Genomic DNA, 15,115 nt, shown 5'->3' with positions numbered 1-15,115 from the left:
CAGCAGCTGATGCTGCAATGTATTCAGCCTCAGTGGTGGAATCCGCTGTGGTGTCCTGCTTGGAACTCTTCCAAGAGAAAGCACCGCCATTGAGCATGAACACAAATCCAGAGGTTGACTTCAAGTCATCCACGTCACTTTGGAAGCTAGAGTCGGTATAGCCTTCCAATTTCAGATCTCGTCCTCCATATACCATGAACATATTCTTAGTCCTTCGTAAGTACTTAAGAATGTCCTTCACGGCTTTCCAATGCATTTGACCAGGATTAGCCTGATATCTGCTCGTGACACTCAGAGCAAATGCTACATCCGGTCTGGTAGATATCATCCCATACATGATACTACCTATAGCTGACGCATATGGTACATGTGTCATATTCTCTATCTCTGCATCAGTCTTGGGACACATAGACTTGGATAAAGAAACTCCATGACACATGGGTAGATGTCCTCTCTTGGACCCATCCATTGAAAACCGTTTCAATATGGTGTCGATGTAGGTTAATTGAGTGAGTCCTATCATTCTCTTAGATCTATCTCTATAGATCTGTATCCCAAGAATGTAGGATGCCTCACCCAAATCCTTCATCGAGAATCTACCTGATAACCATATCTTTGTTGACTGCAACATCCCTACATCATTCCCAATGAGTAGGATGTCATCAACATAAAGTACTAAGAATGTCACAGCATCCTTAACTACTTTCTTGTACACGCACGGTTCCTCCGGGTTCTTGATGAAACCAAAATCTTTTATTGTTTCATCAAATTTCTAGTTCCAACTTCTTGATGCTTGTTTTAGACCATAAATTGATCTCTGAAGCTTGCATACCTTATGCTCGCTTCCCATGGATGTGAACCCCTCCGGCTGCTTCATATAGATTTCTTCCTTAATGTCTCCATTAAGAAAAGCAGTCTTCACATCCATTTGCCATATCTCATAGTCATACCATGCAGCTATGGCAATAAGGATTCTTATGGACTTGAACATTGCAACTGGTGAAAAGGTTTCATCATAGTCAACTCCTTGTCTTTGAGTGTAACCTTTCGCCACCAATCGCGCCTTGTAGGTCAATACCTTACCATCAGGCCCAAGCTTTCTCTTGTAGATCCATTTACACCCTATTGGAACAATTCCATCAGGAGGATCTACTAAAGACCAAACTTGGTTTGTATGCATCGAATCCAATTCAGACTGCATAGCTTCAAGCCATAAATTTGAATCCGCATCAGAAATTGCTTCCTTGAAGTTTCTTGGATCACATCCAATGTCGGGTTCATCTTGATCCCCTTCAAGAAGAAGACCATATCGAACAGGAGGTCTAGAAGTCCTCTCGGATCTTCTAGGTTCAGGCGTGTCCAGTAATGGTTCCTGAGGCGTAGGATCGTTATTTTGTATTTCGGGTTCTTCTCGAACTTCTTCGAGTTCCATCATCTCGCCTTTCTTATCCAATAAGAACTCCTTCTCCAAGAAGGTGGCATTCCTAGAAACAAACACCTTTGTTTCAGCAGGATAATAGAAATAATATCCGATTGAATCTTCGGATACCCTACAAAATAACATAAGCTGGATCGACTATCCAACTTATCTCCCACTGTCTGCTTCACGTAAGCAGGACATCCCCAAATCCTTAAGTACGAATACTTAGGAGCTTTGCCATTCCATAACTCGTATGGTGTTTTGTCCACTGCTTTAGTGTGGACGTTGTTCAACAACAATACCGCCGTTTCAAGCGCATAGCCCCAAAACGAAGGTGGAAGCTCAGTGAAGCTCATCATGGATCGAACCATGTCCAACAAAGTTCGATTACGACGCTCCGATACACCATTAAGCTGTGGTGTCATAGGAGGAGTCCACTGAGAGAGAATCTCATTCTCTTTTAGATAGTCCAAAAATCGGTACTTAAGTATTCTCCACCTCGATCCGATCGAAGTGCTTTAATACTTTTACCTAGCTTATTTTCTACTTCAGCCTTGAATTCTTTGAACTTTTCAAATGCTTCATACTTATATTTCATTAAATATAAATACCCATACCTTGAATAATCATCAGTAAAGGTAATGAAGTAGGTGTGGCCATGTTGAGTCCCAACTCTAAATGGACCACAAACATCTGTATGGATCAAATCCAACAGATTTTGACTACGCTCAGGTTTCCCCTTAAAAGGAGATTTAGTCATTTTCCCTTTTAGGCAGGATTCACAAGTAGGTAGAGAGTTAATATCAGACATATCAAACATGCCCTCTCCCACTAGCTTGTTCATCCTCCTTGAGGAAATATGACCTAGTCTAGCGTGCCAAAGGTTTGCCGGGTTTTGACTATCGATTTTCCTTTTGTTTGTTGTCGCCGGTTTATCAACATAATTTATTGGAACGTCTTTTAGTTTTAAGTTGTATAGATCGTTTTCAAGTTGTCCATTTCCAATCAAACATTCATTCTTGTAAATATTGCAAATCCCATTCACAAAATTGCAAGAATAACCATCTCTATCTAGCATAGAAACAGAAATAATGTTTTTAATTAAATCCGGAACAAATAAAACATCTCTTAAAAATAATTTAAAACCGTTCTGCAAAATTAAACAAACATCTCCAATGGCTGTAGCTTCAACTCTGGAACCATTCCCGAGCCTCAGCTGGGTCTCACCCATTCTAAGCCTGCGACTTCTTGTCATCACCTGCAAATCATTGCAAATGTGAGATCCACATCCGGTATCCAATACCCAAGAAGTAGTATTAAGTGAAATGTTTATTTCAATATAGAACATACCCTTTGCAGTTCCCAACTGCTCTAGATATTCCTTGCAGTTGCGCTTCCAATGACCGGGCTTCTTGCAGTAATGGCAAACATCCTTGGATTTTCCATTGTTTGAAGCCTTTGTCTTGTGCTTCTTCTCGGGTTCGACTTTCTTGGGTGGGGCAGAACGTTTCTTACCCTTCGTACTTGGCCCCTTCTTAGCAGAAGATGAGGAGCCCACCAAGAAAGCTGGTTTATCCTTCTTTAGTGTGGATTCATATGTCACAAACATATTGACCATCTCTTCAAGGGTGGCCTCTATCTTGTTCATATTAAAATTTACCACAAATCCGTCAAACGAAGAAGGAAGAGACAGAAGCAGTAAATCCACGTTGAGTTCATGCTCCAACACCAAATCAAGAGTTGCTAACTTCTGTATGAGCCAAATCACTCGTACCCCATGATCACGGACCGAAGTCCCTTCACGCATGCGACACGTCATTAGCTCCTTAACAGTAGCGAACCTTTCAGCCCTCGATTGAGCCCCAAAAAGTTCCTTGAGTTGAGCGTGAATGTCAGCAGCATTCACGGTGTCCTCAAATCGCCTCTGGAGTTCATCAGACATCGAGGCTTGCATATAGCATTTGGTCTTGATGTCATGGTCCCACCATGCATCAAGTTTGGCCAATTCCTGCGGACTTACGTCAGCTGGTGCTTCCTTCGGAGGTGATTTTTCTAACACGTAGAGCATCTTCTCCGAAGTCAAGACAATCTTCAACTTCCGGAACCATTCCGTATAGTTTGCGCCAGTCAACTTGTTTTGTTCGAGGATCGAGAATAATGGATTACGCGAATTCATTGTATGAAATACTGAAAAGAAAAACAGACATATATCAATGATTGTTTAAGCAATTTACTAAGACATAAAATAGGCAAATTTAATTTTATGAATCTCACTCCCACTATTTTAACGATTTCACTACCCTCTAGTGAAAACGGGAAACTTTTTCCTTAGTGAGAACATGGAGTCCAATTGACAAACTTATGGTCCCGAATAATATCAGCCAACCATAATTCTCAAAAGGTAGAGCCCAATTGCTTCCAAAGCAACCCCCATGTCTTTACCTCATGTCCAATAAGGGCCCAATAATATGACGCCGTTTATAGTGACATGTCAAGATGACCCATCAATATTAAGTTGTGATGGACGGTCGCCATGTGGATCCCCCAATAATATGAGCCGATCCCATGGGAGTTCCACCCAACTTACAACATGTGTCGATCCAATGTACAGCTTTCCGACGGACGGGCCCCCCCAATAATATGAGCCGGACCGTATCCGCGGTAGCATCACATACATTGACCGTTGATGGAAGGTAGGAACATTTAAACAAATTTAAATTTCCTTTATTTATCTTGATATCAATTTTAAATCATATTTAAAATGAGGGATTTTTAATTATGAAAATTTGTCTCATCATTTTTCAATTTATTGTATGCTTGCCGGATTCATACAATTATGTCTAAAACATGCATACAATCATAATATCATATATTATATAAATGATCGATTCCATTTCTAATTGACTCGTGGTTGCCAATCACGAGTCTTAGTCCAATCCTAGGTAATATGCAGTATGCAATGCAATCCTATTACATTAGCTTCCAATTTACATTTCTTCGTCTTTATTGTCTGCTGGGCCCACCATCTTCAAATCTTGATCTCCCACTAAATCTAATGTATTTACAATAAATAGCAATGACAAGTAGGGGATACATTTTAGGGGTGGGAACGGGCCATAAACCAAGCCCACTTTTATTACATATGACATTCATATTGGGCCATAAACCAGGCCCATTAATAAAACCAACAACAATAAAACAAATGTAAATTCCTAACATACACCTACAAAATTGGTCATGGCAATCGATCATCCTTATCCAATAATATTTAATTCAAAATTAATTTATTGGATATCATGCATATGGCAATTTAAATTTAAACAGGATAAAATCATATTTTATATATAAAATCATATTTTACCTTTTATTAAATAAAATCATATTTTATCTACAGAATCTAATTTTATAGATAAAATCATATTTTGCTTAATATATACATAAGATCAAATCTTATCATCAATTGTACCAAAAATAATTAATTTCAAAATTCAATTTAAGGATAAAATATTAAAATTTTCCAAAAATTCAAATTTATCCAAAAATCAATTTTAAAATTTTCGGACTCGAACAATTCGATCCGATGCCTCGTGAACCAATCAAAAACAATTTTTGACCGGACCAAAAATAAAATTTTAACACATTAAAATTAATTTAAATAAAAAAAATAATTTTTCCCGCGGGCCGCCCGGGACACTCCCGGGCCGGCCCGCACCCATGGGCGCGGGCCGGGGCAGCCCGGCTGCCCCTTTAGGGCAGCGACAATCGCTGCCCTGGCGGCGCCGTGCGCTTCCCTGGAACTGATGAACAAGCTTTCCTTCAATCAGGTCCACGAATGGAGGTTTAATCCCTCTGATAGATTGCACTAGAAAATCTATCAGAAGTTTTCTGCGAAGAGAATAACGAATTTGATTCGCTAATCCTGTCTGCAATTCAAAATCACAGACCGGAAAATCTCTGATAGAGAGAGGGAGGGGCGGCCGAATTTCTAGAGAGAGCTAGGGTTTTTTTCGAAAACTGTCTCTCAAAATTATGACCAACTGTGTGTAATTTCTGTACTGCAATAACTTATTTATAATGCAGGCCACTAACACCTTAGGGCCCATTAGTCATAAGTTGAGGCCCGACAAGCAAAGCCCGCATGTTCAGAAATTAATATAAAATTCATCGTGACTCCGATTGATAAACCGATTTTACCAATATGCACAGAAACCATTTCTGCACATTTTAAAGTCAAGACAAATTTTCCTGAATCCGAATTCAGTGGTTTCCAAAAATGTACATCCCTATGTCATTTTAGGAAATCCTACTCCCTTACTCTTATTTAAGAAGTCCAACTTCTTTATTCATTAAATTTAACTCTTTAAATTTAACTATCTCAACGGGGATTAAAACTCCATTACACTGTGTGACCCTCAATGGTTCAGGGATACAGCTAGCCGTGGGCTCACAACTCCTTGTGACTCGGAACAACGATTTCCGACTTGCCCAACGAATCATGGTAAAGCGCCTAGCAACATCGCCCCATGATTCCCTAGGTATCACTGATAGTGCCTACAAGAACCAGTAGATTTTGGTTAGCGTACAGTACGGTCCCTTCATCCATATATCCCGATCGAATCAACAACCATTGGTATATCGAGAGTCGCTCAAGATTCGATAACTATGCAATACATCTTGAAGATCAAATTAGTGACATCGCATGTGCTACTAAGAAACCATTTCTTAAATCACATCAAGTACTCTGGCCAGAGATTCGTCACACTAATATCTCCTCAGATCGCATAGGATATCCACACTCGCAAGTATGTGGTGAATCCTTGACAACAATGCATCGACTCCTATATGTGTTGTAACTGTACCCAATCCCAACACCTGATGACCCCCATAGAGTCGGTAAACGAGTCAAAGCACAGTACTAGCATATAGAGTCTCCATGATGTTTCAAGTAGTAAGGACTAATGGTGTACAACCAAAACCGCGGACTTTATCCACTCGATAAGTGATAACCACTTGGAAAGTCCGGATAGGGTAGTTCAATTATTCATCCTATGAATATCCATTTGCATGCTTCGAACATCTCCATGTTCCCTACCAATGAAACGTGGTACTCCGCATCGCAAATGCTAGTCTCAAACTCGAGCGATCCTTATCCTTATTATCGGACGGCTCAATCGACTAGGAACAGTTTAGAATATACAGTGACTATAAGATGTATTTCATGATAGACATCCCCATGTTCTACCACATCTTACATACACTATAGTATATTCAAGGTCTTTATCAAAACAACAATAGTATATCATAATATAACAATATGAAGAAAGATAAAGTCATTGCCATTATTAAAAGTGTAAATTACATTAAACAAAAGATCGTTTGTACAAAGAGTCATCAAAGCCCATAGCCACAAGTTGGCTCACTGGGCACCCACTCTTTCAAAAATTATTTTACAATGGCTTGAATGTGCCAACTCAGATTTCTATGGATGCTGCTGCTGGAGGATCAATATTTTCTAAATTTAATGTGGATGCTTATGAGATGCTTGAGCAGATGACGATAAATAGCTACCAGTGGTCGAGTGAGAGATCTATGATAAAGAAACCTGCTGGAATTCATGAAGTTGATGAATTCACGGCTTTGATTGCTCAAATGGAGCTTATTTCTACACAGTTGGTTGCGATGAGAAAGAGAAATCAAGTTTCAACTGAGTCGGCATCATTGGCGACTGCAGTTTATCCTACTGGTGGATTTGAATGTGTGGAGCAAGCTCAATATGTGAACAACCGCAATTTTACTGGCTATCAAGGTAATCCTATACCAAATCAATATCATTCTAGTTTGTTCAATCATAAGAATTTTTCGTATGCAAATAATAATAATGTGTTGAATCCTCCACCGGGGTTCAATAATCAAAAGGGTGAGGGTAGACCAACTTTGGAGGATTTGGTTGGTAATTTTATAGTTGAGTCAACGAAAAGATTTGAGCGGAATGAGAATAGACTTGATAATATGGAGACACACATGACCAATATGGGGGCTTTTATGAAAAATCTTGAGATTCAAATTGGTCAACTTGCGAATGTCGTGGCTAATCAGCAAATAGGGGCGTTTTCTAGCAATACTGGGGTGAACCCAATAGAGCATTGCAAGGTCATTACTGTGAAAAGTAGAAAGGAAGTTGAAATTGTGTATCCAACAGTTGAAGAAACTGAAGTTGAAGCAAAACAAACAAAGGTAGAAAATATTAATGAGCCTGCAATTGTGTATGAGAAACCTCCTGTGCCAAAACCAGTTTTACCGTATCCTCAACGGTTCAAGAAAAAAAGCATTGGATGAACAATTTTCTAAGTTTCTATCTTCAAGAAAATTCACATAAACAATCCATTCGCTGATGCTTTGGAACAAATGCCCAATTATGCCAAATTCTTGAAATAGGTGATGTAACGCCCCAAATTTATCTTAATTGAGTTTATTTGAGATAATTGAAGATTATAGAATTCGAGGGCCGATTTGATATTGATCAGGGACTATTTTGCAATTTTTGAAATTTTCAGGGTCTAAAGTGCAAAAATGATATTTTATATAATATCTTGATTTGATTAGTTGACTTGGTCTTCATTCTATCTTCTTCTCATTATTCTGCATCGGTTCTTCTCCATTGAAGACAAAAAATGCTTCTATAATCAACATATGAAAGCGTTAATAAACCATATCAACTCTAAACATATCGACTCGAGAATATAGTAAAATAACGCATATATCGAATAAGAATTGATTCATTTAACGTTGTTTCTATCAAGATTCGTAAACGATCTTGACATGGATACCCATCTATCGTAGCCATTCTTGACTAGAAAATAAGGTCGCCTCCGACCTTGGCAATAGAATCAATTCCATACATATCATATCATCATCATATCGAATTCAAAGATCCACTACCTGACATGGATCGACAACATCAAATAAAATCAAAGAGATAAACAAGTATGTGATTTTGGCAGAACAACTCAAGAAGCTTCATTCTCGAGTTTCAAATCTCTGACTTGCGATGTCGTCTTATACCTTCTGGTTTTATCGGTTTTTGAAGCTTCAAATCTGAAACCCAACAATAAGAACAAATAGATCAAACTCAATTCAACATCACAATCAAATCCTTATTCAAGCTCACAATCACACAACTCCAAACCTCTTTAATTCCTTCTTCGGTTCAAAGTCGTCAATCTTGAGTCGTCAATCTCTTATCAATGCTGAAATAAAGTAGTCATAAGCCATAAATAACCAAAAGATACACAATCAAGCGCAGCTCAATACTCAATATTCAAACGCGATCAATTCATAACCCGACGGCATAACGATTGAAAATCGGTAACCGACATAATACCGAAACCAATATATATCAATCCTCATATCATATACATGATACACCAGCAAAAGCATCATCATAATCTTCATACCAGCAGCTATAGACATCTAATACAAGCTGGAAATCATGATTAAGTGCAAATAACATGAACTCTTTGATCCGGTTTCGATATCGGAATGCATAAATGTTCAAGAACATGCACAAGACATAAAAATATGTTCTCTGCAATATTTCAACCGTCAAAACATGCCGAAATAAATAAAGACTTACACTAGATCTAAGCCCTCGTTGCAAGGATTCCAGAACTATATTCGGAATTAAATTCGGACAATCGGATCAAAAGATACGAGGTTTTGAAAATCAGAAATTCAAAGAAAAAGGAAGGTCTCGACTTCTGCTCTGTTTTTCTGAATGAACAGGGAACATACACGCACACATGCTGAGTAATCATGTACAATTTAGATAAATTCAGCCTATTTGCACTTTAGCCCCTCGAAACTTAATAAATTACAATTCAGTCCTCAGTCCTCATTTTCATTCAATTTCAATCCTAAATAATTTAAGAATATTAGAATTTAAATCTAAACTCTAAAAATTCTCAAATTAAATATTTTCGGATTAAAATTAAATAAATTCGAATTAAATCAAATAATCCCGGGCCTTACAACTGCTGAAGCCAAGATAGATGTCAAAAGAGGAGAGCTGGCGATGGAAGTAGAAGGTTAAAAAGCAATTTTTACGGTGTTTAAGTAGGCTAGCAAACCACCCAAGGAAAATATGTGCATGGTTGAGCAAACTAAGAAAGCAGAACAATGCTGCAAAGTTGACAGTAAATTAGAGTTGAAGAGTGGACGAGATCCGAAGGTGGTAAAGAAAGTGAAAAAGAAAGACAAGTCCAACATGACTTTTGAGTATGTTTGGAAGGTGAAAGAGAGGAACAAGACCTCCAATAAAGTGACAGTGATGGGCTAAAATCAACGTACAGTTAGGCTGAAGAATTTAAACCAAGCGCCTTTGGAAAGGAAATCCAAATTTTATTTTATTTTTGTTTTATTTATTTACTTTTAAGTTATTTTTTCCCCTTTTAAATTTATTATTATTTTTTATTAAGGGAATATGTACTCTTATTGCTCATGTCTTGTGTATGCTCTTTTAATAGTGAATTTAAAATACAAGCGTCGTCTTACAAATTTGCCTAATTGATGCCTAAATATCTCATATGCTTTGTTAAGTAAGAGCTCATGATTATCACCTGGATCCGGGTTCATACTCTCGAAACCTTCAAAAAAATTTAATCGGGCCTTGGCTCCTTTCATTTAGAGTTGTTTAAAACGAAAGGAAAGGCTCTTCCACTTCTATTTACTATATATGCTGTTCGACTGAACTCGTTCTCGTTTTGGCTCGCAATAAAGCTAGGGTCCTGATCGAGAAAGTATTCAACAAATGTTAGAATTTAACAGTACATCTAATTATGCAATTGTAAATATTGAACAATGAATAATATCCTTACACGTGATTCCATTGAATAATGAACGATGTATTCTCTTATGCAGTTGACAAAATAGTACACATGACATAAAATGACCAACATTCATGTTTGATGACGATTCATCCGAGATTGTTCCAAATTAATTTGGATTTATTCTGAAGCCAGAAGAATTCGAACCTAATTTATTTTAGTTGTTTGACATGTTCAATCTTAGTAAGACTACTCGAATGTATATTTATATATCCAATCATAAAATTTATATATATATATATAGGATATAGGATATAGGATATTCGATCATTAAATTTTTTTAGTTGGTTGACTTATTCTATCTTAGTAAAACCAATTTATCAATCTGGATAAGCGAAAATTATACTAAATTATACAAAGTATGTACTATTATCTTAAATTTTTTACCAAAAATACATAACACACATACAAATTGGTTTAATTGAAGCTTAAATAACATATTGAACCATATTGAGTTTACAAAATGTGAAATTCTAATAATTAATTATTGTCAAACTTCCATCAACCTTAAAAGCTAACCATATAATAAAAATCATTCCAAAATTGTTTTTAAGTGAACCATGTTCATCAGATAATATACTCGCAACAACACAAGCTCGATAAGTGTCCGTCCATCTTCACTGTATTTTTATATGTCCACAATTCTTCTGTGTCACGGACTAGACACAATGAAACCACAAAATGCATTAACAGGCCATTTCAGAAAAAATTCAAGAACCAGTCAATCATTTCAAATTAATAATTATTTCACTGAAGCGGCCAACAATATAAACAGATGGTATATAACAAATTCAATAACAAAAACATAAAAATTGAGATAAACACATTAAATAAATAATTAAAAAAATAATTTATGAATTTTAAAATACTATTTAAGTATTTCAAGTAAAATTCCACTTTGAGAACCGAATAAATAAATAAGTAAGTTCTTATTAAATTAAAGAACAAAACACTAGAAATTTTTGATAACGAAATCAAAGTCAAGCATTATAACAATAATTACATACTTCTGCATAATCATTGAACAATTTCGAATCATTAATTAAAGAAAACAAATAAATAATTAAACAATAAAAGTAACCACAATCAACACCAAACCCCTACAAATTTATGACAAATAGACACAATCGTAAATTCCAAAAAAAAAAAAAAAAGACATAAAAAAATTAACACCAAAACGCAGAAACACTCAAATACTTGCTAAAAAAATGATATTTCGGTTGATTTTCAAGATGAAAACATATTTCAAAGAAAAAACCTTCAAATCTTTTCCGGGTTTCATATCTGTCTTTACCTACGAGGATTTTTTGTTCTTTGTAGCGTCTACAATTTTTATACCAAAAAATATTAAAGAATCACGCTTTCAACATCAGATTTCAATAGAGTGTGCACTTTACATATAATCGTTACAATCCAGTACTAAACCATAAAATTTTGCAATTAAATCATTAAAATCAAGAACGTTAACGAATTTCTAATAATGATTTCACAATTATAATAGATGAACCACATATTCACTCACATCCGTAAAACCTAAATTTTGGACATCCAATATGTACAATACACACGAGATATTGAGCTCAAATATAAACACTATCGCACATTCTAAAAACTCAAATAATAATTCAATTGAAAAAGATAAAACAAAACCAATCATAAAAAAAAAAAATTCAGCTCAAAAAAATCTTAATTTGTAGCAAAACAAAATCATACCTTGAACTAGTTGTTTCAATTGTGCTTCAAAACGATTTTCAAAATCCCGCGCTTCTTATCTATAATTCCTTTCGCCCAAGGTTATCATTAATAATAGAGTCAATACTGAAAATTTGACAAATCTATACATTAGTCGTTAAGTATTTTTCAGGAGATTATTATTGTTTTCTGAATAATAAGATACGAAGTGTGATATTCGACAAAAAAACAAAAAATATTGAAACATTACTAATTATTTTTAATAAACATTACAAATTATTGTTTGTATGACTGCTTATGAATTTTATCACATTTTCTCAAAAAAAAAAAAAAAGAATTTTATCACATTACAAAGCTACGTAAGACTTCAGAGACACCACAATATGATTTCTCTAACTCATCTCACCTTGCCTCTGGTACATGAATTAAAATAATCGTGCTTAAAAGATTTCTCAGATGATGACTTATCTTACAAGGGGAAATAACGAAAAGCTTGTAAGAGGTGGACCTCAATGTCAGTTAGCCCAGACGGGCCACTTAACACATTAGTGAAATCAATAGCAGCTTACAACAATACTCTTGGATACAACAGATAATTGGTTAACATCAAAAGTTTATCATGATCCTTACAGAGATTGCATCAAAATCGAATTGTCCACAAAAACCAATAGAAACCTAGATATAGATGTACTGCTCACTTAACCAGAACTCATCAATGGCTTAGGCGTGCTTGACTGTTTGCTCTTCATGACCAGCAGCAACAAACACACCTAGAACAACCAAGAAAGAATGTCAAACCAGAATCCACAAAATTGATAACTGTTTTCGAGAAAGATATTTGGCTAAGCCTGCCAACAGGCAACAAGTGAGTGAAAAATACTTAACATGTAGCCTTATTTACACTAAAGACGGAACCCATAGCAAGCAGGCTTAGTAGATTCCACCCATCATTGGAGGAATATCATCCAAAGACCAAAGATCCATCGCACTTCCATCATCTTGAGTTGCATCTGCATTAAGAAAGGCTTCAATTGACGCAACCCAATTGGTGGTATCAAGATACTGCACTTTAGAAACTGAGATTTCTTCACAAAGCTTGTTTACAGTGTTATCCACACATGGCATTAAATCCTCTGAATTTGACCTTGCCTTCTTTGATAGACCAATGTCCTCAACAACTTCAGCTTGATCATCCTCAATAACAGTTGCGAGTATAGATGATATTTCTGGAGTCTTTGCACAGTTTTCGCCCCAACCAAAATCAGAGCAGTCAAAAGAATTACTCCCTTGGTCAGAGCTGAAGTAAAGGTTGGTGCTATCATCAGGGGTAAGTGGTTTAAGCACAAGCTCACCTGTAATTGGGTAGGCATCAGCATAGCCATCACAAGGCTTCTTTTGTGGTTTCTCTTCCAGGAAACCGAAAGAATCATAGTAGTCATAGTTCAAAATGTTCGTAAAACTTGTATTTTCATTCATATTGGGCTGAACAGAGTCCTGACTTTCCTTGGGAAGTACCACTTCGCGGGAATTCACAACTGTTTGCCTTGAAGCAGAGCCCGAAGCATCTTCAGGAAAATTCACCTTCGCTTTCTTGCCTCTGATCCTCCGAGCTTCGTTATCATAAGCTCTTGCAGCTTCCTCAGCGGTATTATAAGTACCAAGCCAAACTCGAACCCCTTTCCTAGGATCACGGATTTCAGCAGCCCATTTACCCCATGGGCGCTGCCTGATCCCTCTGTACTGATTCTTCCTCTTTCGTTTCGAAGACTTTTCGGTATCATCATCAGATTCAACAGAGTCTACAGATTTCAGAACTTCAAAAGAAGATTCAAAAGAAGAAATTAAAAATAAATCAGGAAGAAAAGTTCCATAAGTAATGAGTAGATCTACAAGGAGAAATAACATTTTACAGCTTTTGAGGAACCACTGGGAACCGAACATAGAGATTGCTTCCTGTACAATCCACTTTAAGGAGAAAAAGAGATTTCTAAGTTTCTTTTCAAAATAGTCTCAAATCCAGGCAAAAATTAATAAACGATTGGTAAAAGAATCCCATTCCGAATCAGTAAACCAGCTGCTAAAACTATTCAGACCAATGAAAAAATTGGAATCACACCAGTCTTGACCAATTATATAAAGTAGTGTTTGGGAGAGCTTGCTTTGTAGAAGAAGCTCTCCCAAACACTACCTAATTTCATCTACATATCCATCCATTGAAAACCTCTAGAAGCCCCCAAAAACGGGTAAAGGAACTAAATTAACATATTATCAGTCATCACCATATATATTTATCCTATGAACTAAAATCAATAAACAGAAAAATAAAAAACCACACCTTCATCCTAATTTGTATATAAAAAAACAGAGAATCATAATTCATACACATGGGTGAAACAACGAGACATTACATACATAAAACCTTGAAAAATCCCATCTGGAAAACAGAAGTCGACCTTACCCTTAGAACCAGATTGTTTTGAAGCAGAGAAAGACGAAGGCTTCTTCAGACGGATCCCATCATCATCAGAATACTCTTTAAAATCCTGAAAATCAGCTTCAAATTCATCCTCCGAATCAAAGATGGGCTCAGATCTCCGAGGCTTGAAGTGATAATTCCCAGATTTCTTATTCTTGAACAGATCCGCAGCAGCGCTGCCCCATAGCAGATCGGCAGTGAGCCGGCGAGACGATCCGCTGGAAGGATGCTGGAAGTCGGAGATTATTGCTCCCCCACACATTTTAGCTTCGATCAATTCTTCTCCTTTCTCTCCTCTCCTCTCCTCTCCTCTTCTCTTCTCTCTAATAGGACAGAACAACTTGGTGAGAAATACGAGGTGCATGTGACGATTTGACCCGATGGCCCAAGGGTGTTGATGTAATTCCATGCCCATCATTTGGGAATAATTAATTATAACAATAAGACACCGTTCTGTTCACGGTATTACTAATATATGTATAACTCATCTTATCACATCTCACGTTTTTCTCATCATATTATTTATCTACATATTAACTATTTATTTTACATCAATCAAATCATTAATTATTTATCTCACATCAATCAAATCATTGAATTCAAATTACTATATTATCCCTTATAAATAATATAATTTTTATTTTA

At 36.4% G+C, this 15,115-nt stretch overlaps 1 protein-coding gene across 2 annotated transcripts; it reads right to left on the bottom strand.

The window, feature by feature from the left end:
• Positions 1-12,497: 12,497 nt before the first annotated feature.
• Positions 12,498-14,841, bottom strand: LOC140862987 (ethylene-responsive transcription factor RAP2-2). Of its 2 annotated transcripts, none has more exons than XM_073266050.1 (3): positions 14,453-14,841; positions 12,880-13,808; positions 12,498-12,764 (listed from the first exon to the last, which is right to left on the bottom strand). In XM_073266050.1, exons 1-2 carry the CDS (start codon positions 14,832-14,834, stop codon positions 12,925-12,927), a joined length of 1,266 nt encoding a protein of 421 aa, XP_073122151.1. In that variant the 5' UTR covers positions 14,835-14,841; the 3' UTR covers positions 12,498-12,764; positions 12,880-12,924. The 2 variants fall into 2 exon arrangements, with proteins under 2 accessions (XP_073122151.1, XP_073122152.1); XM_073266051.1 differs by having other exon boundaries at positions 12,880-13,793.
• Between the last annotated feature and the right edge of the window lie 274 nt (positions 14,842-15,115).

The sequence above is a fragment of the Henckelia pumila genome, chromosome 4 (genome assembly GCF_033568475.1).
Source record: "Henckelia pumila isolate YLH828 chromosome 4, ASM3356847v2, whole genome shotgun sequence".
Lineage (NCBI taxonomy): Eukaryota > Viridiplantae > Streptophyta > Magnoliopsida > Lamiales > Gesneriaceae > Henckelia > Henckelia pumila.
This window is presented reverse-complemented; position numbering and strand designations above follow the sequence as displayed.